Source organism: Glandiceps talaboti, chromosome 17, assembly GCF_964340395.1.
Source record: "Glandiceps talaboti chromosome 17, keGlaTala1.1, whole genome shotgun sequence".
Taxonomy (NCBI): domain Eukaryota; kingdom Metazoa; phylum Hemichordata; class Enteropneusta; family Spengelidae; genus Glandiceps; species Glandiceps talaboti.
Window position 1 is genome coordinate 10,116,742 of NC_135565.1, and position 27,159 is coordinate 10,143,900.

The 27,159-nt window shown below is 36.1% G+C and overlaps 2 protein-coding genes across 2 annotated transcripts in view; both read left to right on the forward strand.

Annotated features, from left to right (window-relative positions):
- LOC144447958 (histone-lysine N-methyltransferase SETDB1-like) overlaps positions 1-27,159 on the forward strand; it is a 48,904-nt gene that overhangs the window by 20,106 nt on the left and 1,639 nt on the right. Inside the window, exons 14-27 of the mRNA XM_078138080.1 lie at positions 1-40; positions 726-1,072; positions 1,736-1,867; positions 3,027-3,151; positions 3,570-3,674; positions 5,099-5,241; positions 6,193-6,277; positions 6,575-6,691; positions 7,273-7,356; positions 10,722-11,965; positions 15,051-15,176; positions 17,076-17,306; positions 24,866-24,999; positions 26,819-26,907. The exon at positions 1-40 is cut by the window's left edge and continues 107 nt beyond it. Of these exons, the coding sequence (XP_077994206.1) occupies positions 1-40; positions 726-1,072; positions 1,736-1,867; positions 3,027-3,151; positions 3,570-3,674; positions 5,099-5,241; positions 6,193-6,277; positions 6,575-6,691; positions 7,273-7,356; positions 10,722-11,965; positions 15,051-15,176; positions 17,076-17,306; positions 24,866-24,999; positions 26,819-26,907 (3,002 nt within the window). The remainder of the gene's footprint in view (positions 41-725; positions 1,073-1,735; positions 1,868-3,026; positions 3,152-3,569; positions 3,675-5,098; positions 5,242-6,192; positions 6,278-6,574; positions 6,692-7,272; positions 7,357-10,721; positions 11,966-15,050; positions 15,177-17,075; positions 17,307-24,865; positions 25,000-26,818; positions 26,908-27,159) is intronic.
- Positions 17,823-20,982, forward strand: LOC144448593 (uncharacterized). The gene is made up of 5 exons (XM_078138869.1): positions 17,823-18,203; positions 18,415-18,553; positions 19,556-19,744; positions 19,865-19,956; positions 20,167-20,982. Exons 1-5 carry the CDS (start codon positions 17,823-17,825, stop codon positions 20,935-20,937), a joined length of 1,572 nt encoding a protein of 523 aa, XP_077994995.1. The 3' UTR covers positions 20,938-20,982.

The window sequence follows — 27,159 nt, forward strand, 5'->3', positions numbered from 1 at the left end:
ATGTTGAACCAGATCGGAAAAGATCTCAGGAAAATATTTGGTGAGTCAAAACTTATTACTAGGAATTTAGTACAAAAGTTGCAACTTGTGATGTACACTGTTTCCATGACAACATATATATGGCATATATTTTGATTTTATGTAGATGAACAGAATGAGTGACTTCTTGTGTGGTTGGTTAATCCCTCTGTAAAATCTAATTTGTGAAAATATGATAATAATAATAATAAATAATAATGTTGGTTTTTATATAGCACTTTCCCACTCTGTGCTCAAAGCGCTTTACAATTATTACCCCTGGCAAGGATCTTTAGTGGCACAACAGCCCATTTTACTTCCTCAACTCCCTAGGGAGCATACAATCCATTGCAGCCTCTATAAGCACATAGGATTAAAACATTCACATTACAACCTCTATCCTACCAGGTCCCCTATTATACAGCTGGGTTGACTGAGGCACAGTCGTGGATCAAATCTTACCCAAGGTCTTTGATGCATGTGTTGCACTTCAGTTTCATTTTAGGAGTTCGGTACGAAATGACAAGAAGTTGCTCCCAATGAGGTTGAATTTAAAACCGTTTATTTCTATGTTCCTGCATAAAGGATTTTCGTCAGGAATCTAAAAACGAATAAAAAAAACAATGGATAATAAATAAAATGTAAAACATATATTAAACAAATAGGTAAAGTCTGATATAATGCTTATAACTTTCTTGTTTCCACAGTTCCCCATAATTGCATTCCACAGTGTGTCGCTAATTGTCGTCGAGATCCGGTAACATTGCGTGGACAGAACCCATTCCTGAAGCCAGAACTGTGCGGTTGGAGGCGGGAGCTGGGCAAACAACGAGGCAGTGGTAGGAGACTTGTGTCGTATCGTGCTCCGTGTGGACGCAGTCTGCGGACATTGGAAGAAGTTGATCGGTATCTGCTAGAGACTAAAATCACTTATTTGACTATCGATGAGTTTACTTTTGATCCGTTTGTTCATTCTCATACTAATATTAGGAATCCTAAACCTATCATGGTTATCAAGGACATCTCAGAAGGAAAGGAACCAATCCCAGTGTCTGTAAGTAAATGTATGAAACATTATCAACCAATCACATTGGTTATGACAGTTGATCGGCTAATCACATTCTCTGTAAGAAATGTTACATAAAGCTAATCAGCCAATCCCATCATCTGTAACTTACATATTTTATGAAAGCTGATCAACCAATCATAAAGTGTGTCATGAATAATGTTGTGATTAACAAACATTGCTTACCTCCAGTAAACCTAAAACTAAGGATTAGATTGATTTTTTCCACAAGAGTGAAACTCATGCACTTTAGGTTCATAATTACAAATGAGAATTTGTACTCATAGAGTCATTTCCATGTCCCCCCACTGTAATACAAAGTCATACGGTGGGGGTGCATTCTCGCAAGCAGCACCAGTTTTACCACTTGAACTTCATTCTTCATCAACTGTCAATAAATTCAAGAAAGACATCAAGACACCTTTGTTTGCAAGAGCTTTCTGTAACTTTTTAGATTGACCTACTGTTGTTCCTGTTTAGAACATTACGTCATATTGGATTTTGATGCCATATAAATTCTCTTGATTGATTGATTGATTGATTGATTGATTGATTGATTGATTGATTGATTGATTGATTTTATGACTTGCTGTCTTGCAAACGTACAATATTTGCATGGTAATTTCTGTATCATATTTTTGTTTTATTCAGTGTGTTAATGAGATAGATGAACGGTATCCGATCTTTGTGGAGTACACAACTCAGAGAATCTGTGCTAGAGGTGTGACAGTCAACACAGATCCCGAGTTTCTGGCAGGTTGTGATTGTACAGATAACTGTAGAGTAAGTGTTTCACATTTATGTCATTCTAAGTGTGGCATAAAGTTATTGATTTCAATCAAGGATTAGGTCTAAAAAATTTCTTTGGTTCCAGTTACTCGACTTCACCTAATTTTTTTACTGTCATCCCAAAACTTCTTTTTACGTATTTGAGAAAATAATAATAACTAAATCTCTATTTTGTTGTTGTTTACTACAAAATCTGTATTCTGTTGTTGTTTACCACTTAATCTGTATTCTGTTGTTGTTTACCACTAAATCTCTATTCTGTTGTTGTTTACCACTAAATCTCTATTTTGTTGTTGTTTACCACTAAATCTCTATTTTGTTGTTGTTTACTACTAAAACTCTATTTTGTTGTTGTTTACCACTAAATCTCTATTTTGTTGTTGTTTACCACTAAAACTCTATTCTGTTGTTGTTTACCACTAAATCTCTATTCTGTTGTTGTTTACTACAAAATCTCTATTTTGTTGTTGTTTACCACTACATCTCTATTCTGTTGTTGTTTACCACTACATCTCTATTTTGTTGTTGTTTACCACTAAAACTCTATTCTGTTGTTGTTTACCACTAAATCTCTATTCTGTTGTTGTTTACCACTAAATCTCTGTTCTGTTGTTGTTTACCACTAAATCTCTATTCTGTTGTTGTTTACTACAAAATCTCTATTTTGTTGTTGTTTACCACTAAATCTCTATTTTGTTGTTGTTTACCACTAAATCTCTATTTTGTTGTTGTTTACCACTAAAACTCTTATTTTGTTGTTGTTTACTACAAAATCTCTATTCTGTTGTTGTTTACCACTAAATCTCTATTCTGTTGTTGTTTACCACTACATCTCTATTCTGTTGTTGTTTACCACTAAATCTCTTTTCTGTTGTTGTTTACCACTAAATCTCTATTCTGTTGTTGTTTACCACTACATCTCTATTCTGTTGTTGTTTACTACAAAATCTCTATTCTGTTGTTGTTTACACTAAATCTCTATTTTGTTGTTGTTTACCCCTAAATCTCTATTCTGTTGTTGTTTACCACTAAATCTCTATTCTGTTGTTGTTTACTACTAAATCTCTATTTTGTTGTTGTTTACCACAAAATCTCTAGTTCGTTCCTGTTTATCATTAAATCTTCATTTTGTTGTTGTTTGTGAATATACCAGGACAGATCTAAGTGTGGATGTCAGCAATTAACCATTCAAGCCACTGCAGCGTCCAATAAAGTTGGTATTGCTGACCCAGAGGCTGGCTATGAAAATAGACTGTTATATGAAACGATAATGACTGGGTATGTATACATATTTAAGACCATTGATGCTCTGTTCGTGAACAAGTGTCATCATCGCCACCATGACTGTAGATGACTTCGACAGTCTACACACTTGCTTATTCTTGCCAGAGAGGGCACTGTTCCATAAAATAATATGGGCGGGTGCAAATTTAAAGTAAGTTTTTTTTATTTTGATGTCGGAGCTAAAAATTTGGATGTATAGGGTAATGAGAAACAAGAAAAAAAAGGTAACCCTAACCACAGTTTTGTGTGTGTAGTTATTGAAGTTACTTCCAACAACTTTTCTAAAATGAGTTTTAAAACTGCTGTCTTAGTGGAGACTGTATGTTTGTACACTGGGGCAAGGCGTTTAGAGGTTCTGTAATGTAGAATTCTAGCTTTCTTAATCTATGTATTTATTTATTTATTTCTGTAGAATTTATGAATGTAACTCTAGATGTAAATGTAACCATACCTGTCATAACAGAGTAGCACAGCATGGACTTACACATAGACTTCAAGTATTCAAGACAGAGAAAAGGTAAGTCACTGTGTGTGTGTGTGTGTGTGTGTGTGTGTGTGTGTGTGTGTGTGTGTGTGTGTGCATGCATGTGTGTATGCATGTGTGTATGTATGTATGTATGTATGTATGTATGTATGTATGTACGTATTTACGTATGTACGTATGTATGTATGTATGTATGTATGTATGTATGTATGTATGTATGTATGTATGTATGTATGTATGTATGTATGTATGTATGTATGTATATCTGTGTATGTATGTATGTATGTATGTATGTATGTATGTATGTATGTATGTATATCTGTGTATGTATGTATGTATGTATGTATGTATGTATGTATGTATGTATGTATGTATGTATGTATGTATGTATATCTGTGTATGTATGTATGTATGTATGTATGTATGTATGTATGTATGTATGTATGTATGTATGTATGTATGTATGTATGTATGTATATCTGTGTATGTATGTATGTATGTATGTATGTATGTATATCTGTGTATGTATGTATGTATGTATGTATGTATGTATGTATGTATGTATGTATGTATATCTGTGTATGTATGTATGTATGTATGTATGTATGTATGTATGTATGTATGTATGTATGTATGCATGTATGTATGTATGTATGTATGTATGTATGTATGTATGTATGTATGTATCTATGTATGTATGTATGTATGTATGTATGTATGTATGTATGTATGCATGTATGTATGTATGTATGTATGTATGTATGTATGCATGTATGTATGTATGTATGTATGTATCTATGTATGTATGTATGTATGTATGTATGTATGTATGTATATCTGTGTATGTATGTATGTATGTATGTATGTATGTATGTATGTATGTATATCTGTGTATGTATGTATGTATGTATGTATGTATGTATGTATGTATGTATGTATGTATGTATGTATATCTGTGTATGTATGTATGTATGTATGTATGTATGTATGTATGTATGTATGTATGTATGTATGTATATCTGTGTATGTATGTATGTATGTATGTATGTATGTATGTATGTATGTATGTATGTATGTATGTATGTATGTATATCTGTGTATGTATGTATGTATGTATGTATGTATGTATGTATGTATGTATGTATGTATATCTGTGTATGTATGTATGTATGTATGTATGTATGTATGTATGTATGTATGTATGTATGTATGTATGTATGTATGATTCATTGATTTGCTGCTTCACAACTTAGAGTTCATTATCTCATAACCAAACCTTGACCAACAAACGAGAATTTGTCCCATTAAATGACTGACACTAAGTAAATCTGTCTCTCTCACTCACTCACTCACTCACTGTAAGTAAATCTGTCCCATTCAATGACTGATTCTAAGTGAATCAGTCCCGTTCACTGACTGACACCAACCTTCAGTAATTGACTGTTTGTCCTGTACAGAGGTTGGGGATTACGATGCCTTGATGACATACCAGTTGGTAGCTTTGTATGTACATATGCTGGGGAGTTACTCACAGAAGAATTGGCCAATGAAGATGGTAAACGTTACGGAGATGAGTACTTAGCAGAATTAGATCTCATAGGTAATACACTAGTTTTGTATGCTTTTTTTCACTTTTTGAGCTAATTTTAATAATCCAAGTGAACTTTTTTTTTTTTTTTTTTTAGTATTTTTTATTTTTCTAAAGAATGAATTACAGATCAGAAAAACAGAAAAAATACATAAAGAAAAGAGGAAGCAAAAGTAAAAAAAAAGATTTTTCTGTACTTATGTAGCCTGATATATATTGCGCCCTCATATCATATTTATTGAATACCTTTGTTTTTATTTATAAGCTTTCAAGCTTTACACTGTTTTGACTGGCTGAGTATACTTTGCTACGTAGCAACTTGTTTGTTTAGTAATATACTCTTTAAAAAGGTAAAATCCACGTCCGAGTGTTTTTACTGAGTGGATTGCAGAAAAAATACATATGAAAACAATACTGTAAGGAGATTTGGTTGTCAGTGGCCAAGTGGTTAAACCACTTGCCTCTTACCACTGCGTACCCGGGGTTCGAACCCCATTCAGGAGTTACCAAACTGTATAAAGTAAGAAGCGTGTCATTCAGTTTGACTCTCCCAGACACAGGTTTTCCCCGGGTACTCTGGTTTCCTCCTGCATTAACACTGACTCACTAGACTTCTTGGGAGATAAGTGTTTATATACTTAAAGAACTATCGAGTATAAATAAAGATTATTTATTTATTTATTTAATTTTTTTTATTGTATATTCCCTTCAAGGCGTAAATCGACTGAGATGCAATACATGTACTAGATTAATTTTATGTATTTTTTTTTATTTATATGAAAAATTCTTGCCTGTAGCTTCTTATTTCAATTCAGGCACAAGTGAGAACATTAAATGTTTACCAAGTTTGATTTACATATCGTAAATTGATTCTAAATTTAACCATGTTTACAAAAATATAAATCTCATTAAACTGTGGAAGGATTTGGGGTTTTGAATATCTTTGACTTTGTATTTTGTCAGAGGTTGCTGAAACGCGTAAAGAGGGTTATGAAAGTGATGTCAGAGACCCTGAAACAAGTGGAATGTCTGACTCAGTTGATAGCAGGTGAGTTAGTGACTCTGAAACAAATCCAGTTGATAGCAGGTGAGTTAGTGACTCTTAAACAAGTGGAATGTCTGACTCAGTTGATAGCAGGTGAGTTAGTGACTCTGAAACAAATCCAGTTGATAGCAGGTGAGTTAGTGACTCTAAAACAAACTCAGTTGATAGCAGGAAAGTTACAATGTTACCACTACTTATGTCTGGCTTGTAGTGACAAGCTCCTGAGGTCGCTCATATTTTCCTTGGGTGGATGTAAAAAAAAAATATTGGGGACTAAAATCTAATGATCTTTTTCCTCAGCTCTGAAGACGAGTCAAGACAACAAAGTTTATCTACAGACAGTGAGATCTCATCATCACAACGAACCAATCAGACCTCAGATTCAGACAGTGATTACGAGAAGCGTAGTAGAACCAGGTATTATATATATTATGTTTATTATAGTTGTGATGAACCAATCAGAGCTCAGATTCAGACCGTGATTACGACCATGGCCTCGGAACCTCTGACCATGGCCTAGCAACCTCTGCCCATGGCCTAGCAACCTCTGCCCATGACGTAGCAACCTCTGACCATAACCTAGCAACCACTGACCCTGACTTGGCAACCTCTGACCATGCATGACCTAACAACCTCTGACCATGGCCTAGCAACCTCTGCCCATGGCCTAGTAACCTCTGCCCATAACTTAGCAACCTCTGACCATGACTTAGCAACCTCTGACCATGGCCTAGCAACCTCTGACCATGACTTAGCAACCTCTGACCATAACCTAGCAACCTCTGACCATGGCCTAGCAACCTCTGCCCATGGCCTAGCAACCTCTGACCATAACTTAGCAACCTCTGACCATGCATGACCTAACAACCTCTGACCATGGCCTAGCAACCTCTGCCTATGGCCTAGTAACCTCTGACTGTGGCCCAGCAACCTCTGACCGTGGCCCAGCAACCAAACCATTTAAGTAATTGGTTTTCAACTGTGTTTTTTCCTTGCAGTAAATCATCTCAAAAGAGAGTTGGAAAGCTGTTTTTAAGAAGACAATCTTCAGAAAAAGGTTCTTGTAAAAAAGCTGAAGAATGGTTAGTAGTAGTAGTGGTAGTATTAGTCATAGTAGTAGTAGTAATAGTAGTAGTAGTAGTAATAGTAGTAGTAATAGTAGTAGTCAGTGTTCGCGATAACGCAAAATCCTACATATTGTACGCAATGAAAATTTTACACAGATTTAATCAATCGATGTGTAAGTCATATGCAACTGATGTTGTCACATAACTTGTGTACTTGATTGACAGTAGTCATACCCTGTACTTGATTGACAGTAGTCATGCCCTGTACTTGATTGACAGTAGTCATACCCCGTACTTGATTGACAGTAGTCATGCCCCGTACACTAGATTGACAGTAGTCATACCCTGTACTTGATTGACAGTAGTCATGCCCTGTACTTGATTGACAGTAGTCATACCCCGTACTTGATTGACAGTAGTCATGCCCCGTACACTAGATTGACAGTAGTCATACCCTGTACTTGATTGACAGTAGTCATGCCCTGTACTTGATTGACAGTAGTCATACCCCGTACTTGATTGACAGTAGTCATGCCCTGTACACTAGATTGACAGTAGTCATACCCTGTACTTGATTGACAGTAGTCATGCCCCATACACTTGATTGACAGTAGTCATGCCCTGTATACTTGATTGACAGTAGTCATGCCCTGTACTTGATTGACAGTAGTCATGCCCCGTACACTAGATTGACAGTAGTCATACCCTGTACTTGATTGACAGTAGTCATGCCCCATACACTTGATTGACAGTAGTCATACCCTGTACTTGATTGACAGTAGTCATGCCCTGTACTTGATTGACAGTAGTCATACCCCGTACTTGATTGACAGTAGTCATGCCCCGTACACTAGATTGACAGTAGTCATACCCTGTACTTGATTGACAGTAGTCATGCCCCATACACTTGATTGACAGTAGTCATGCCCTGTATACTTGATTGACAGTAGTCATGCCCTGTACTTGATTGACAGTAGTCGTACCCTGTACACTTGATTGACAGTAGTCATGCCCCATACACTTGATTGACAGTAGTCATGCCCTGTACTTGATTGACAGTAGTCATACCCTGTACTTGATTGACAGTAGTCATGCCCTGTACTTGATTGACAGTAGTCATACCCTGTACTTGATTGACAGTAGTCATGCCCCATACACTTGATTGACAGTAGTCATGCCCCGTACACTTGATTGACAGTAGTCATGCCCCGTACACTTGATTGACAGTAGTCATGCCCTGTACTTGATTGACAGTAGTCATGCCCTGTACTTGATTGACAGTAGTCATGCCCTGTACTTGATTGACAGTAGTCATGCCCCGTACACTTGATTGACAGTAGTCATGCCCCATACACTTGATTGACAGTAGTCATGCCCTGTACTTGATTGACAGTAGTCATACCCCGTACACTTGATTGACAGTAGTCATGTCCTGTACTTGATTGACAGTAGTCATGCCCTGTACTTGATTGACAGTAGTCATGCCCTGTACTTGATTGACAGTAGTCATGCCCTGTACTTGATTGACAGTAGTCATGCCCCGTACACTTGATTGACAGTAGTCATGCCCCATACACTTGATTGACAGTAGTCATGCCCTGTACTTGATTGACAGTAGTCATACCCCGTACACTTGATTGACAGTAGTCATACCCCGTACACTTGATTGACAGTAGTCATGCCCCATACACTTGATTGACAGTAGTCATACCCTGTGCACTTGATTGACAGTAGTCATGCCCCATACACTTGATTGACAGTAGTCATACCCTGTACACTTGATTGACAGTAGTCCACAAACTCCAATCGTATCACCCGCTCTGAAAAATTTTAACATAACAATCAAAATCATAGGTGTGAAAAATATATTCATTGCCCTTTCATTATGTCTGCCAAACAGAGCACTTTGCTTTCATTTTTACATCAAAGTCAACTGTTAACATCTCTAATCTAGTTAGTCATAGCTCGTAGTACCTGTAGTGGTAGTTCAATAGTTGTAGTAGTGACAGTTGTAGCAAGTAGTGGTAGTCAGTCATAGTTAGTGATAGTTAGTCATAGTTAGTCATACCTGTAGTGGTAGTTGTAGTAGTGACAGTTGTAGCAAGTAGTGGTAGTCAGTCATAGTTAGTGATAGTTAGTCATAGTTAGTCGTACCTGTAGTGGTAGTTGTAGTAGTGACAGTTGTAGCAAGTAGTGGTAGTCAGTCATAGTTAGTGATAGTTAGTCATAGTTAGTCGTACCTGTAGTGGTAGTTGTAGTAGTGACAGTTGTAGCAAGTAGTGGTAGTCAGTCATAGTTAGTGATAGTTAGTCATAGTTAGTCATACCTGTAGTGGTAGTTGTAGTAGTGACAGTTGTAGCAAGTAGTGGTAGTCAGTCATAGTTAGTCATAGTTAGTCATAGTTAGTCGTACCTGTAGTGGTAGTTGTAGTAGTGACAGTTGTAGCAAGTAGTGGTAGTCAGTCATAGTTAGTGATAGTTAGTCATAGTTAGTCGTACCTGTAGTGGTAGTTGTAGTAGTGACAGTTGTAGCAAGTAGTGGTAGTCAGTCATAGTTAGTGATAGTTAGTCATAGTTAGTCGTACCTGTAGTGGTAGTTGTAGTAGTGACAGTTGTAGCAAGTAGTGGTAGTCAGTCATAGTTAGTGATAGTTAGTCATAGTTAGTCGTACCTGTAGTGGTAGTTGTAGTAGTGACAGTTGTAGCAAGTAGTGGTAGTCAGTCATAGTTAGTGATAGTTAGTCATAGTTAGTCGTACCTGTAGTGGTAGTTGTAGTAGTGACAGTTGTAGCAAGTAGTGGTAGTCAGTCATAGTTAGTGATAGTTAGTCATAGTTAGTCGTACCTGTAGTGGTAGTTGTAGTAGTGACAGTTGTAGCAAGTAGTGGTAGTCAGTCATAGTTAGTGATAGTTAGTCATAGTTAGTCGTACCTGTAGTGGTAGTTGTAGTAGTGACAGTTGTAGCAAGTAGTGGTAGTCAGTCATAGTTAGTGATAGTTAGTCATAGTTAGTCATACCTGTAGTGGTAGTTGTAGTAGTGACAGTTGTAGCAAGTAGTGGTAGTCAGTCATAGTTAGTGATAGTTAGTCATAGTTAGTCGTACCTGTAGTGGTAGTTGTAGTAGTGACAGTTGTAGCAAGTAGTGGTAGTCAGTCATAGTTAGTGATAGTTAGTCATAGTTAGTCGTACCTGTAGTGGTAGTTGTAGTAGTGACAGTTGTAGCAAGTAGTGGTAGTCAGTCATAGTTAGTGATAGTTAGTGATAGTTAGTCATACCTGTAGTGGTAATTGTAGTAGTCTTTGTGAAAGGTTGCATACAACAAAGGTATTTGACATATAAAATATGATAGTGTATGTTGATTCAGTTTCACTTGATTTCATTAGGACTATAGAGAAACCAAACAAAAAAGTCAAACCTGGACACATACAGGATCCCAAATCAACCAAGCCTGGACCACCACATGTCAAAGACTCTATTACTATACAGGATGATGACAGCATCTATGTGTTCCCATCATCCACTGTTACCATGGAAACTAAAAGTAAAGATGAGAACCCTCAAGATAATGGTAGTAAAAAAACTGATTCTCAATCACCTGATGAAGACGACTGTGTTTTGATAGAAGATGTAACCATGGAAACAAAACCGGCACAGAGTAAGGATGTATCCATGGATACAAAATCAGCACAGAGTAAGGATGTTGTCATGGATACAAAACCAGCACAGAGTAAGGATGTTTCCATGGATACAAAACCAGCACAGATTGAGGATGTATCCATGGTTACAACACCAGCACAGAGTAAGGATGTACCCATGGTTACAACACTAGCACAGAGTAAGGATGTAGCCATGGATACAAAACCAGCACAGAGTAAGGATGTTTCCATGGATACAACACCAGCACAGAGTGAGATTGTAACCATGGAAACAAGACCAGTACAAAGTAAGGATTCTGACTCTAAGCTTGATACTGCTGTAGACATTCAGAAGGTAAAGTCAGAACTTGGAGAACACAAGGAATCTGTAGAAGGACAAGGTGAAAGTTTAGATAAACCTGTTTTTGTACATGAAAAGCGAACAAAACCAGCGGCTAATGCAAATGGAATAGACTGTACGGCAGAGTCTGGTGGTTCTAAAGAGGGAGAAAAGAAGACAGAATTGGGACATTCTTCAGAAAAGGGAGTAACCACGGAATCTAAAGACTCCAAGGAAGAGAAAACCAAGGAAGAGAAAGCCAAGGAAATGAAATCCAAGGAAGTGAAATCCAAGGAAGGGGAAACTTCTCAAGACGAATTACCAGATGGTCTGGATGTGGGAGATAAGTCACTTCTAGAACAGTCTCTGTCTGAGTTCTTTGATGGTGGTGATAAAGGTGATAAAGACCGTGTTCCATTAAAAGACAAAATAAAAAAAGAGCCTTGTGATGCAGGTTATAAAAGCAAAGAAGCACCTGTCTCGGCCAATAAGAAACCAGAAGCAGATGGTGCATCTGGTAAGCCAACCAATCAGACGTCAACGGAATGTGTGATTGATTTAACATTGGATGATGATAATGTTGTGCAAGAAGGGACGTCATCAACCACTCCCACAGCGTCTGCTTCAGCTGCTGCTTCTACTACACCATTCAGTAAGTCAATTCTTATTTTTGTTATATTTTCAAAAGTTTATTCGGATCTAGTTGCAGTGCTCTTCCCTTTTTGTGGACTTGACTGTTGTGTTCTTAATGTTAGTACAATTGTATGCAAGCTTGAGGGTAGTAATTTCACTTGCTTCTCCGATCCCACAGACAGACTGGTGTCCATTGCTCTACAGTGTGTCTGTCAGAGTCACTCGACTGCATAGAGTTGCACACCCCTTGAAAAAGTAGAATAACCCAGGTCAGAAATGGGAGCAATGAGTCTCACGTCAATGTTTCCCTCCATGTCCATACTGCATACAACAGTTTGAATTTCACACATCTACACACACCAACCACAGCACCCTCTATGGCCATACTCCGTACAACAGTTTGATTCCCTTGCTCATGTGTAAATGTACAGTGAAGACTTTAATAGTGATATGCAAATTATGTTAGGCAAGTCTTTATTGTGGTTAATATGCAAGTTTTCCTGCAAAATTTGTAAAATTCAGTGAATTGGTATAGTGATTATGCGATGTTGGGGATAGAACCAGATGTAATATAAAAATGATTAATGTTTATTCCAAAAAACAGACCTCTTCATCTGAGAATGGTTACATTTTACGCCACCTTATACTTGAGGTCATGACCTTTTTTTTAGGTCATTGCCTCATTCCCAGATAAAAATGGCTGTAAGTCATCAAAATATTGGAAAACTCTGATATTTTAGTGCATTTATTGATTGATAAAATTAAATTTTGTTAAGAATTCTAGACAGTGAATGAAATTATTTATTTGTCACTGTTTTTGGATAATTTATAATAAAATTTTATCGGCCGTGAAATCAGTACGGTTTTTTTTTCATGATAAAGAAAGTAAACTTAGCTACATTATGCAAAAGTCAACATAAGTATTGACAATAAGCAGTGTGTACTCTAATGATAGCCGAATTTTGTTGTTGTGGTCAAAATGATAAAAACTGGAATGTCTTGTGAGAGTCACCATATAGTAGAGATAGGGGAACAACAAATTTTGGTGCATCACTAGAAATTGTGTGTGTCAGTAGTGCATCATATTGGCTTAGAGGGCACACTGGTCACCACATAGTAAGACATAGGGCAACACCAAATTTTGGTGCGTCACTAGAAATTGTGTGTGTCAGTAACGCGTCAAATTGGCTTAGAGGGCACACTGACAAATAAGTATTTTTTACAGCAGTATGATTGATAGCCACTCTACAAACAGAACTGCTTTGCTACATCTGTAGAGATGACTTAATAAAGTGATATTTGCTAGTAAATAGTACTGTGGTGTTGATTTATCATTGTGTTGTCACTTTAAAACAAGAAATAACTCACTTTATTGCAGTGTAGTTTGCTCACTTAATAATAATATCAATCTAATTTTTAAATATGTCTTTCTGTTTGTCAACTTAACTACATTAAAATGGCCATATGGATGAGAATTGTGTATTTATTTTTAGATTTTTTTAATGAAGCAATTTTATCATGGCTTTCTACTTGAAAATTCAATGTGAAACAACATATTCAACATATTCCAAGTCCTTTTTTGTAATGCAATAAATTAAATAAATGTTCAAAATGTTTGTTATTGTACATACAATAACAAACTTTTCACACTATTTTTTAGCTTTTTGCAATATATTGAGTTACAAAAAAGGACTTGGAATATGTTGTTTCACATTGGTTTTTTCAAGTAAAAAGCCATGATAAAATTGTTTTGTAAATTAAAAATCCAAAATAAATACCCAATCCTCGTTCATATGGCCTCTTTAATTATATTCTACCATACCTTACAATTACTAACTGAATATTAATTAATACTTAATGTCTATAAAAGCTGCACTAACTGTAGTCTAGTTCTTATAAAGTGTCGTTACAATTTACACTTAGAAACCATGTTGGCATACAGACTACACTAGCTGCAACTGGAATGTTTTTGGTTTTTTTAAAAATGGTTTTGTTAGATGTAATGACTAAGTTGTTATATCGTATACAATAAATAGTTGTGAATCACTGGTGGGTAAATATCATTTGTGTATCTGTACACATAACATGGAACAATAAATCCACAAATCCACTCAATCAAACTCACACCCAAAAATCAGCTTAATAGGCCTTTGCAAAATATGCCATGGTGGGGTTCTACTTCCTGTCTGTGGTTGCGCTCTACTTCCTGTCTGTGCGTACCTTGAGGGTATACATGGTATAGGTTACTTGTTTAATCATAGAGCACTGCTGCTTTCCTTCGATATCTGAACAATTAAAAAAACATCCCTGATTTACACTTCTACAGAATACCAAGGGACAAAGCTCTTAAGAAACGGTGCTATGAGGTGATGATACCCCCAATTTGAGCGAGGGCGCTGTATTCTCAATTTCCTGTTTGCAGTCAACAATGGCATATTTCAACCTGTTACTGTACTACTTATTTATGGTTGAAATCAACTAATTTGCATAATATACAACGTCTAATTATTAGTACTTCAAGTTCAATTGTCAGTGAATATCATTGGATGTCAGATCTAAACAATAATACTCCACTCCAGTTACAGCTAGTGTAGTTTTTAAGGTAAAGTCATTCCATAACTCATGATTCTGTCTGCATAATGACCCTTGACCCTGTAAGGTTGTTGTTGCACATCCCTCCAGTGTGTTGAAGTGGCCATATCATAATATGGATGTCAAATGGGTATTTGTTTTGGTTTTTTTCATGTTCAAGGCAACTATTCTAGGTTTTTCAACTTGTAAAAACAATGTGAAACAACATACATTAGATTGTTGTTTGTAACCCAATAAATTAAAAAAGCATTAAAAAATGTTTCAAATATTTGTTATCGTACGTACGATAACAAACTTTTTACACACACTTTTTTAGCTTTTTTGCAATTTATTAAGTTACAAAAACAGATGTGGTCGATGCTGTTTCACATTGGTTTTTTTTACAAGAAGGAAAGCATAATAGGTTTGTCTTATAAGAATAAAAACTCCAAAATAAATATCCATTGATGTCAATGTCGTGTCAGGTCACTTGTATACTTGTTTGTCTCTCTCTCTTTCTCTTTCCTCCACAGACGTGGAACAATCTCCCCGATCCATTTACGGGTACAATCCTAACACTACTGCCAAGTTTGTGGACAAAGAGACACTAGCTTACATTAAGGCTAGCAGAGCTAAGAGAAGATTACTCAAACACCAAGGTATTTAGGACGGCAGGCAAATTACTCATTCTAAGTTTCAGACATCATATCTTGGATTAGAACAGTTTTGACTTTGTGTATCTCATTATAAACTATTGGTATGAACTCAATATTATTGTGTGTATGGAGCACCCCCTCCCTCCCTCCCTCCCCCTCCTCCACCCCCATCTTTATCTCTAATCTTTCTTTGCATCAAGAATTCTAAAATAAACTTTCATGCCAAATAACTGGACAATGGTCCTGGTACAACACCAATTACAAAAATAGTGACATGACAGGAAAAAAAATGAAGTGTGTAATATATGGCCAGGTGAGGGCGTGCTTCATACACTAACTACTTTCAAAATAGTGAAGGGTTTGTATGAAGATATATGAAATTAGAAACCATTTAGTCTTACTAATTGTATGCTTCCCAGGGAGTTGAGGAAAGTATAAAGGGCCGTTGTGCTGCCATTGATCTGTGCCAGGGGTAATAATTGTGAGCTCTCAGGAGGAAAGGTGCATAAATTTGCATTAATCACATTATTACTAATTCAAGATGTCAACATCATAGAATAGGGTAACCTGAGATCATGGCAGTCTTGGAATAGGGTAACATCTGAGATCAAGGCAATCAGAGAATCAGGTAACCTCTGAGATCAAGGCAGTCTTGGAATAGGGTAACCTCTGAGATCAAGACAGTCATAGAATAGGGTGATCTCAGAAATCATGGCAGTCATAGAAAAGGGGGAATCTTAGATCATGGCAGTCATCGAATAGGGTAACCTTAGATCATGGCAGTCATAGAATAGGGTAACCTTAGATCATGGCAGTCATAGAATAGGGTAACCTTAGATCATGGCAGTCATAGAATAGGGTAATGTCAGTCATTTTGCCAAGGTGAAAGGTCAACCTTTGTGACATTTGTGAACAGTAGTTTACACTGATACAGTGAGTGTAGTATGCAAATGAGTACATTTTCAACATATCCTTCCACACAGCAATATGATAATTAAACTGTGTGTATTCACAACCTTTGCACTGTATCATGTACTTACATAATGTTTATGTATATTAATTCACTATGTTAAGTATATCACTTTCTGTTTATGCATGTTCACAAAAGTTAATGACTACCTGTTTAGATAATTACTAGTGGGAATAACTCATGTGGTACTAATACTAATGTAACAAATACAATGGGACACACAGACACAATAAGTACAAGGTACAAGGTACTTTTCAGACACTTTCTGTACATGGTTTGATGAAAGTCATATGTTATGTTTACTGAAGTCCAATCTGATTATAATCTGATGTAGTGTACACATCACAATCACAATTTCTTTTTGCCTGTTATGTTTACTGCCATTTGTTCTTTTGTGAGTGCTCATTACATACATCTCACACAAATACAACTTTGTACACAAACAGAGAACACACGCACAACAAACATACACATACACAGATGCACACACATACATACATACATACATACATACATACATACATACATACATACATACATACATACATACATACATACATACATACATACGTACATACATACATACATACACACACACACGTACGTACGTACGTACATACACATACATACACACACACATACATACATACATACATACATACATACATACATACATACATACATACATACATACATACATACATACATACATACAAATGTACATACATACATACATACATACATACATACACACACACACACACACACACACACACACACACACACACACACACACACAAAATATCATCCATAGGTAGGAACTTCACTTTTAATATTGCCAAAGGTTTGTCAGATTCATTACCATGGCAATAAGTAAATCTATAGGTACATGACATTCCTAGTAAATTAATACATTTATGTGTAATATATAGATGAGCCAAGCAAAGTGAAAACAACAACAAATGATACCAACAAGTCAGAAACGTTGGAGTCAGCAAGAAAGACGACTAACAAAGACATTGATGTGAAAGATAATAGTAGTGGTAGTGGTGGGATTCAGATAATAGGAGCTACATCATTGGCTGAGGATAGCGGAGAAGAAACAAGCGACAGTGACGCTGAGAATAAGAAGACAGTCTCCGCAAATCAAAAACTAAGTGACGGTAGGAAGAATTTTCAAGAAACTGTAAATTTGATATTTTTGCTACTGTGTTCTACTAGCAAGTTTGATGTACAATGAAATTCACATCACCAGCGTGAAAGGCATAGACTGATTTTCAAGATACAATGAAATTCAAATGACCAGCGTGAAAGGAATAGACACAACTGTGATTTTCAAGATACAATGAAATTCATATGACCAGCGTGAAAGGAATAGACACAACTGTGATTTTCAAGATACAATGAAATTCACATGACCAGTGTGAAAGGAATAGACACAACTGGGATTTTCAAGATACAATGAAATTCACATGACCACTGTGAAAGAAATAGACACAACTGTGATTTTCAATAGCAACTCAATAGAGGATTCCCCGTCTCGCGTATGTTCACGCGAGATCTCGTGAGATCCCATAGCAACCACGGGAGGGTGGTCAAGCCGAACTGTCAAACGCTTAGCAACACCATTGTTCTCAACGTCATCGCACGTACAGTATATGATCTAGATCTAGTGAAGTATGGTTGTTAAGAGATGTGCATATGGGGAATGCAAGTCGGATTCCCGCTATTTTAACCGTGATTATATGCATGGTGTTAACTTTGTAAGATTTCCGAAACCCAAAACTCAACTGGAGAAATGCCAGCGATGGATAAAGGCCTGTTCCCGGGGCGATAACTTTGGGATACATAGTATCAAGCCATATACGTACATCTGCTCCCTACACTTTGTCGGAGGGAAGGGCCCGACAGATGATCACCCGGACCCAATACCTGCTACGGCTCGAGGTGTAGAACTAAGAATTTTTGAAAATAAGAAGAAACGACAGAGTTTGAGAGAAAGATTGAATTGCAGGCCTACGCCAACTACTGAAAATAGACGCGAAACATTAACGCCTTCGGTAAGTAACATTTTACATTTTTCCCCCTTCCGGCCGGATGTTCAACATTGACAATATTTTATTGGTTACTTAACACTTTTTGAATACAAACAGTTTTCAATGGATAAAAATAAACGTTTTCACTGGATAAAATGTAAATTATTTCCTTGGTTTTTTTTACCATAATAAATTCAGCGATGTTTAATAGTCATATTCCATTCTTTATTATTAGACTACTTTGTCATGTGGAAACGATGTCCCCGATCCCGACTTTGTAGGAAAAGAATGTGTGGCCCCTGATATAGATGTAATAGAAAATACGCCACCAGTAGTACCCGAAAAACCAAACACAGAGACAGAAAATCGTAATGGTAAGTTATTATGATCTGGTAATTTTTGAAATCATTCCCCTTTCCTTGCTGGAGTGTTCCTAAACGACTGATTACAATACCCGACATGACTTTCTTTGATCTATGTTGCCGCTCAAATGCGAAATGTTTGTATTTAACTTCGATTTTTAATGGCAATCCTTCTTATTACTAAAGTCACATTTTGATTAAAACTATCAGATGATATATACAAATTAAAGTTCTGACCACGAGTATAAACTCCCTCTGGATTCAATGACACAATCGGGATGCCGATACGGCGAAATGTTCGCGTGACATGTACCCATTTTGGACAATCGAAACGGGACACATTGCATACTTCCTGTTGGGGATGTTAGTCTCCGAGTGGCTCTAAAAAGAACATAAAACAGTAAAGACATACCATGGTTGTTGAGATCGGAGACGTCGCCATCATAAGACATGCGACAAGTATACTTTCACAGACAACAATGCACTGCCAGGGACGACGATACACGTGTGAATGATTGATTGTTCACGCACTTGCATTTTCATGGCGGCATCTTTGACTTTTATTCAATGTTTTCATAATAACAGCGTGCATACTCGTTTTAATAAAAGAAGTACAATGTATCAACTTCAGCAGTTAGCGCGACCATTACAATAACTAAACTGTACTACTACTACTACTGATCGATGTTATTGTTATGGCTTGGCTTGTGTTAATGTACGCCACACAGTCATTCTACATTTTTCCAGAAGCTTAGCTAAGGTTACTGTATTTAGAAGAGTTTTCAAAGAAAAATAGAAACGAAACACACTGAAAGACGTAGAGCTGCTAGTTCAAATAAATATCGTAACAAACACATAATAATATGAAAGCTTTTCACATTATCTGACAACTAAAAATAACATCATATTACACATGCTCACAAAGTCGTAGAAAGTCATACTACATATATTTGTATCTAAGACGTAGACAACATTCCTGCATGTTCTTTAGTCTCAATTTTCTTCATATTTCAGTTACCGAGATAATGACAACACATCAAGGCAAGAAAAGGAAAACCTGTGAAGCAAGTACCCAGACAACTGTCAGCTCCTACCATATTGAGATGTACTCCGATACTATGCTCATGGATCAGAAATTAATGAAGAGGAATCTTTTCATGAAAGATGTCTTGAGAGATGACAATGCGTGCAAGTTTTACACAGGTAAATATAACAGTTACATTTAGCATGCATGTAGTTTGTGTTATGTCTGCCATTTTATCACATATACTCATGTTTCCATGGATACATTTTAATTTATACCACTGTGGTTTTAATACCTAGGTTTGGTATCAATACAAGTCTTGCTGTACTTATTCAACGTGGTAAAGGACAAGGCTGAAAAAGTAATGTTAAGGGGAAGGGAAAACACTCATGTAAGTATGCCCTTTTTAAGTTTACATTGTGAAATATTCATATAGTGTATGTTTGTGTTTAAGTCACCGTCATCTCTATTCAACATACATTACATGCATCAGACTGATACAAGACATAAATGTACAAAATAAATATGTTTGTTATAATTTTCCCATTATCCTCCTTTATTATACATGCTAATATTTCACTGTGTTATTTATGTTATGTAGACTAATCAGACCACTCATGATCGAAAGACCCGTATGCTGTCAACCTTTGAAGCATTTGTGTTAGTACTTGTCAGGCTGAGGAGAGGAATGGACATGGAACATTTGGCAGACAACTTTGGAACATCTTCTACAACAGTTAGCAGGTACTGCGTGACATGGATCGACTTTTTAAGTAAAGAACTCTCATTCCTAATAAAGTGGCCGGCTCGGGACCAAATACGTTCTTCACTCACAAACACCTTCCGCCACTATAAAGCCACATCAGCTATCATAGATTGCACTGAATTCTTTATTCAAAAACCTTCATTACCATCATCACAGCGGATCACGTGGTCTTCTTACAAACACCACAACACGTTGAAAACACTAATCGCTATATCACCAACCGGTGCGTTTACATTTGTATCCGACTTGTGGTCGGGATCTATATCAGACAGAAAAATTGTGCAAGCATGTGGATTTCTAGAAAAAATACAACAAGGAGATGATGTCATGGCAGATCGAGGGTTTCTAATTCGGGATTTACTAGCACTCCGAGGAGCTACACTCAACATTCCCCCATTTGCCCATGGAAAGCAACTGAGTAGTGCTGCTGTCACAAAAACAAGAAGGATAGCAAGTGCTAGAATTCATGTCGAGAGAGCTATTGGTCGCCTGAAGAATTTTAAGATTCTACAGGGAACATTTCCACTAAAAAGTAAGGACACACTAAACCAGACTGTCCAGCTTTGTGCCCAACTTTGCAACATTGACAGTGTACTAGTGAAGTAACCATTTGACAATGACGTACGACAATAATAAGCTTAGGAACAAACTCCATACCATTTATTCATATGAACTATTTACAATTTTGTCGAATTCTTGCAAATGTCATGTACATAAAATAAATCATTTACTTTATTTGACAGTTATGAACACTGCATTACCAGTTACATATTTACTTGTTAAAAATTTACATATGTCAAAGAGTTTATTATTAGAAGTACAGTTTTATGCTTTTTGTTACCACAATTTACAATTTACAACTCAGAGCAATAACGTAATGTCACACCCATTCCGAATTTTAACCTTTGTTTTATCTCTTTATCTACTTGGAGTAAGCGTCTTGTCTATTTTAATGTGTTTTGTCTGTTGCTTGTTTTGGTATGGATTATTTTTTATAATCTGAAATAAAGTGATAATATTAATAATTTATTCATAACTGGTATGAACAACAAGTTTCATGTTTACATTGCAAATAGTTCTGGAAGTACAAACTGCCTATAGAAATAGTCAAGCTTCTGTACCATGTTTGTGTAGTATTGTTCATTGAATGGCACAGTAATTATCTGTATTCCCTGCTTAGTGTAAATCACAAGGTCACATTCATCAAGTCCATAAATTCCAAGCTGGCCTTGTATCTGAGAATAGTACTCAGACTTCTCAGTGAGGGACCAAGTTCCATTCTCTTCCACACAACCTTTCTCTTTCGCCACATCCTTTGGTGATCTTAATCTACCACAATAAGGACATTTTATTTCTAAAAGCTTTTTATGATGTTTTGTCTTACACTTGCACATGCATGTTACAACACCATCAGCAGAGCAACCTAAGAAAGGCTTGCACTTATGAAGTCTGAGGCCTGGTACATTGACATTGAGATGTTTATGTTTTTTTCTTTCTACAAGTTCATACATTTCTCTTGCTTTCTTCTCCTTTTTCCTGCCCCACTGCAAAGCCGGCAAATCCTCAGGAGGCGTAGATGCATTTCCAATAATCTGGTCAATAGCTTTTGAGGGGTCAGCTGATGGATTCTTCATCAGTGTAGTAGCTCTACTACTGACACGTTTAAATTTTGACGCCGTTATAACACCCTTCCTCATAGCAATCCAAGTTGGGTTTTCACTTTGTCCGACTGTCTTCGCCTCGATAAAGTCAATTTCTGTTTGAGTGTATGATGTATTGTCAAGAAACTTATTCACCAAGTCTTCAGTGGAAGTTGCAATATTTTCAGGCAGGTATGTCTTCAAAAAGTGACGAGACTTTGAGAACATTGACAACTCTAAACAAGATTCATTAGGTTCAGTAGGTGCTGGTTCTTTCATATTTGCAGAGGGTAGCAACAGTGTGAGTACCGCTGCATTTGGTGCTATCTACAAAACAAAATATTAAAAAGAAAAGTAAGTGAGAGTCACACAAAAATGACATTCTTTGGGAATTAATTTGTGTTCAATAAGATATATAAATGGTCTCTCAATATTGGTATTTTTAAAATTGAAAATAGCTCACAACATACAAGTGTAATATTATTGATATTATTGTGTTTGCTACATTTTATCACTTTACACAGAAATAAATATAACCAAGGATAATGCCATTGTAATACAAACTAACTGACGAGGTTGGGATTTGTATTTAGTATATTCAATATAGTCACAAATGAACATTTACAAATAAATAAATATAGTATAGCATGTTTATTACTGTTACAAGTTTATAATATTTGGTTACCTTTGCAAGGCCTTCAGCAAACTCTAGTTGTTGTTGATCTGTCCATGGTTTCCTATCATCAGCGTGTCTTGGATCATTATCCACAGATCTGACTGGTCCATCATTCTTTTGTATACCATATCTGCATGTACAAAAAAAGAAAAATTCAGTAATAATACAACATTTTTACATTAGAGGGAGGCAAGCCATATAACATTGTACCATATTTTGTTTGTGAACCATCATGTAAACAAGCTGGGAAACAGGTAGTATTTTACCTACATATTAACTGTAATATATTTAAAATGTTGTGAGTGTGAATGTTCTCACTGATGTAGTACTATTTTTATTATTAAATTATGAAAGTTCATTAACATGTTGTATGTATACATACCTTGTTGATTGGATTTTTAATCTTTTAACTGGAACTGGCTCGTCATGTTCCATTGGTCTCTTCTTCCACAAACAGGGGCCATCTGTGACAGAAGGTTTTTCAAATGCTTCCAGTTCATAGAGAGATGCTGCCACATGTCTACACACACCATCAGCACTGTAACATAAATACAGTACTGTCATTAGTGAATGAAAATATATGTACCTTGTATGGCAAGTACTGACACACCATAAATCTTTTCATTCCTAGATAAAAAAAATATTTGTATTTATATTTCAAATAATGTATTACTAAACCAGATATTCAATGAATAAAGTACTCAAACAACACATCTGAGTAGCAAATATGATTTATTGTTTTACAAGATATGCTGATGCATGTTCGTCAAGTTTTCTACACTACATTAATATTAGCTTTACAATGAACTTACCCTCCAGGACACTCACAGTAGGCGGCCATTATTTCGGAATGTTCTTTGTCCATCAGGAACCACAGATTATATGTTGACTTGTTTAGGTACGTTTTATCTTTCTGGGTAGGCTTCACTCTCGCCTTGAACGCTCCAAGTGAACTTTCGTCGGAGATTGGTGTGTACTGGAAATCTAGTACGTGGCCATCGTGACAGAGTCTATAGTCTTCGTATGATTTGAACGCTCTCAACTTCTTCTGGCCATAGTCCGATCGATGACACATGAGATAGTTAAACACGTCACACAAACCAAAGTCGGGAACACTGCTGAAATCTGTTGTGTAATGTGGAAGACTGAGGGGCTCACTAAAATTACAACCTAGATCAGACAGTCGTTTGGAAACGTCCTTCTTCGGATCATGACGTGTAAAGTCTGGGTCTTCGTCAAGCTTGAGATCTCGTACTGCCTTGGCGAGGGAAACGAGCATATCCTTCTTATAACTTGTTGTTGACACGCCAAATTTTCGTAACATGCTCTTTAGTTCGGGTACTTTCAATTTTTCAATGTCTTCCATGACGACTTACGATTGTAGATGTCACAAACAGCAGTATTTTTTTCAGACGAATGCATTGACTTTCATATGAACAACATGGCCACTCCGCAAAGCTTGACCTCCGTAGCAACAGTTGCTAGGTTATTTACATATCTCGCGGCCGATCCCGCGAGACGGGTAATGCTCTATTGATTAGACCCCCCTGTATATAATAAACAATTACACTCTTTGAAAAGTCCAGTTCAAACAATCGACACCAAGTGTGGTATCAGATAACTTGAGGTCGTAAAATAGATGTCTTGTGTTCAATCTCAGTCTCAGGTTCAATTCATTTATTCCAAGATTGTCTATAAAAATAGTGTTTCTAGTATGGTCAACTTCACTCTAGATAATAGCTGTTGTTGTATTTTAGATCTCCTGTTATCAGATACCACACTTGGTGTTGATTGTTTGAATTGAACTTTCCAAAGGGTCTTATCAATTGAGTTTATCTTGAAAAACACAGTTGTGTCTATATCTTTCACGCTGGTCATGTGAATTTCATTGTAAAATGACAAGAAGTTGACTCTCAATGTGGTTGAATTTAAAACCTTTTATTTCTACGTTTCAGTCCTGCAAAAAGGACTTTCATTAGGAATCTAAAAAACGAATATTAAAAATACCAGTGAATAATAAATAAAATGTAAAAGAACTGAATAAAACCGATAACTTTGACTCAATCTAGGGAAATAGACTGTATTGCACTACACTGTATTGTTGTAAAGTACCTCTGAGCAGACTTTGTCTGAGTTTATGGCGCTATATTAGTTTTATATTATTATTAAAATGAAGTACTAGACATTTGAGTTTGTATTTTACATTTTACTGTTACAGAGTTTAAAAGATCAATGGTAATAGAAACTGGAGATGAAGGTGATAAATCTCCAAGTACCAGACTATTCTATGGTGAAGAACATTGCTATGTGATGGACGCCAAGTCTATCGGAAACTTAGGACGATATCTTAACGTAAGTTTGTGTTACTATAGCAACAGGGTGATATGTTAATTTTTATACCATATGTACTAGGATGGCATGTCTTTCACTTCTATCATTTTAAAGTGGCCATATAGATGAGAATTGGGATATTTATTTTGGTTTTTTAATTCATAAAACAACTTTACTATGTTTTTATACTTATAATGTAAAAAAATAATGTGACTTGTTTGGAACTCAATAAATTGCAAAACATTAAAAAATGTGTAAAATGTTTATTATTGTACGTACCAACTTTTTACACAGTTGTTTACCTTTTTTTAAATTTATTGTGTTACATTGTTTTTACAAGTAGGTAAACAGTAGTGTTGTTTTATAAATTAAAAAATCCAAAATAAATACCCATTTGTCATCCATATCCATATGGCCATTTTAAGGATATTTTCAACAACAACAAAATGTTTTAAAATCTAAAATCTTGCATTCACGACAACATGTATCTTTTGCTTTAAAATCAAAAATGACTTTGATATTTTTGGGAGAAGACTTTGTGAGTTGGTTCTTCATTTTAACATACCTGTGCCATTTTCTTTTTGCACCAAATTATGCTATTTTACTTCATACTACTCTGGCAATCAAGGTCTCGGTTTCCTAAGGTAGACACCAGCTAACAAACTGTCATTGTTTGATGTGGTAGATTACACAAGTGGGTGATAGCGCTAGCGGTGTCGCTGTTGTGCAGTTCTAATTGCCATATTATGGGATAGTGTAAACTTTGGAATATATATATATAGAGAGAGAGAATATATTGTTCATGGTTCCAAGAATCAATAGGACAGTACAATATAGTTACTTTGGAATGATAAATTGGAAATGAATAAGACATTGCCATCAATTTATGGACATATTATTCCTCCAGTCCAGAGAGAAACATCAATGCTGAATAATTATATCATTTGGGAGGTATGTAAGGGTAACTAAAACATTAAACTGAGACCATGAACTGAGAGTCTCAGTTTGCTAAAAATAGCCACATGAGACCAGTCTCAGTTTGTCAGTCTCAGATAGCAATAAACATCAATCTTTGACCAGTCTCAGTTCACAAAAAATCATGATCTGAGGTGGTATCTAAATAGGGTATCTGTAACTTGGATGTGTGACTTGTAAACTCAAAAATGGTATCTGCAATCCAATCTGGGCTTGGTCACACAATTCTAATTGTGTACCATTACTGTCCGTCTCTTGCCTGGAATCCATGCAGATATGGATTTTTAAATTGTGGTTTCACCCTCATGCCGTGATAGGGTAAACCAAAATTTAAAATTCAAGTCTGCATGGATTCTAAGCTAGTCCACCTTTCTCTCAGGACCACTCTATCATATCGTCCACTTGTGAATTTTCGTAATTCTGCAGTGGAAGTATTTTACATTGCATGGCCAAATGTAGTCTAGTGCTGTCCTTCATCGATACTCAAGATAAAATCAAGAAAACTCTTAATTTTTTGCAAACTGAGACAAGTCTCAAATTGACGGTTTTTCTTGCCATCTGAGACTGATCTCAGATCACGATTTTTTTCGAACTGTGACTACTCTCAGCTAAATTTTTTTTTTTTTTGGGCCATGTGAGACTGACAAACTGAGACTGGTCTCAGATGGCGGATTTTTGCAGACTAAGACTCTCAGTTCATGATCTTAGTTTAATGTTTTAGGTACCACTTACATACCTCCATTGTGTCATCAAGGTCTACAGTAGACTGATCAAAACATCGCATTCGTTTCCAATTTATCGTTCTAAAGTAACTGTATTGTACTGTTCAAATTAAAACTTGTTGTTTTTTATTCTCTCCATACAGCATAGCTGCTCTCCTAACCTCTTTGTACAGAATGTATTTGTGGATACACATGACCTACGTTTCCCCTGGGTTGCATTCTTTGCACAGCAGTAAGTAGTGATTTTAACAGTAAACATTGCTTAAAGTGGCCATATGGATGAGAATTGGGGTATTTATTTGAATTTATAAAACAATTTTTTGCAATTTATAGAGTTACAAACAAAGACTTTGTCAATGTTGTTCCACATTGATTTTACAAGTAGGAAACCATGATAAAATTGCTTTATAAATTCAAAATTCAAAATAAATATTCAATTTTCATCCATGTGACCACATTAGAAAGACATTACAAAACAAGTTGT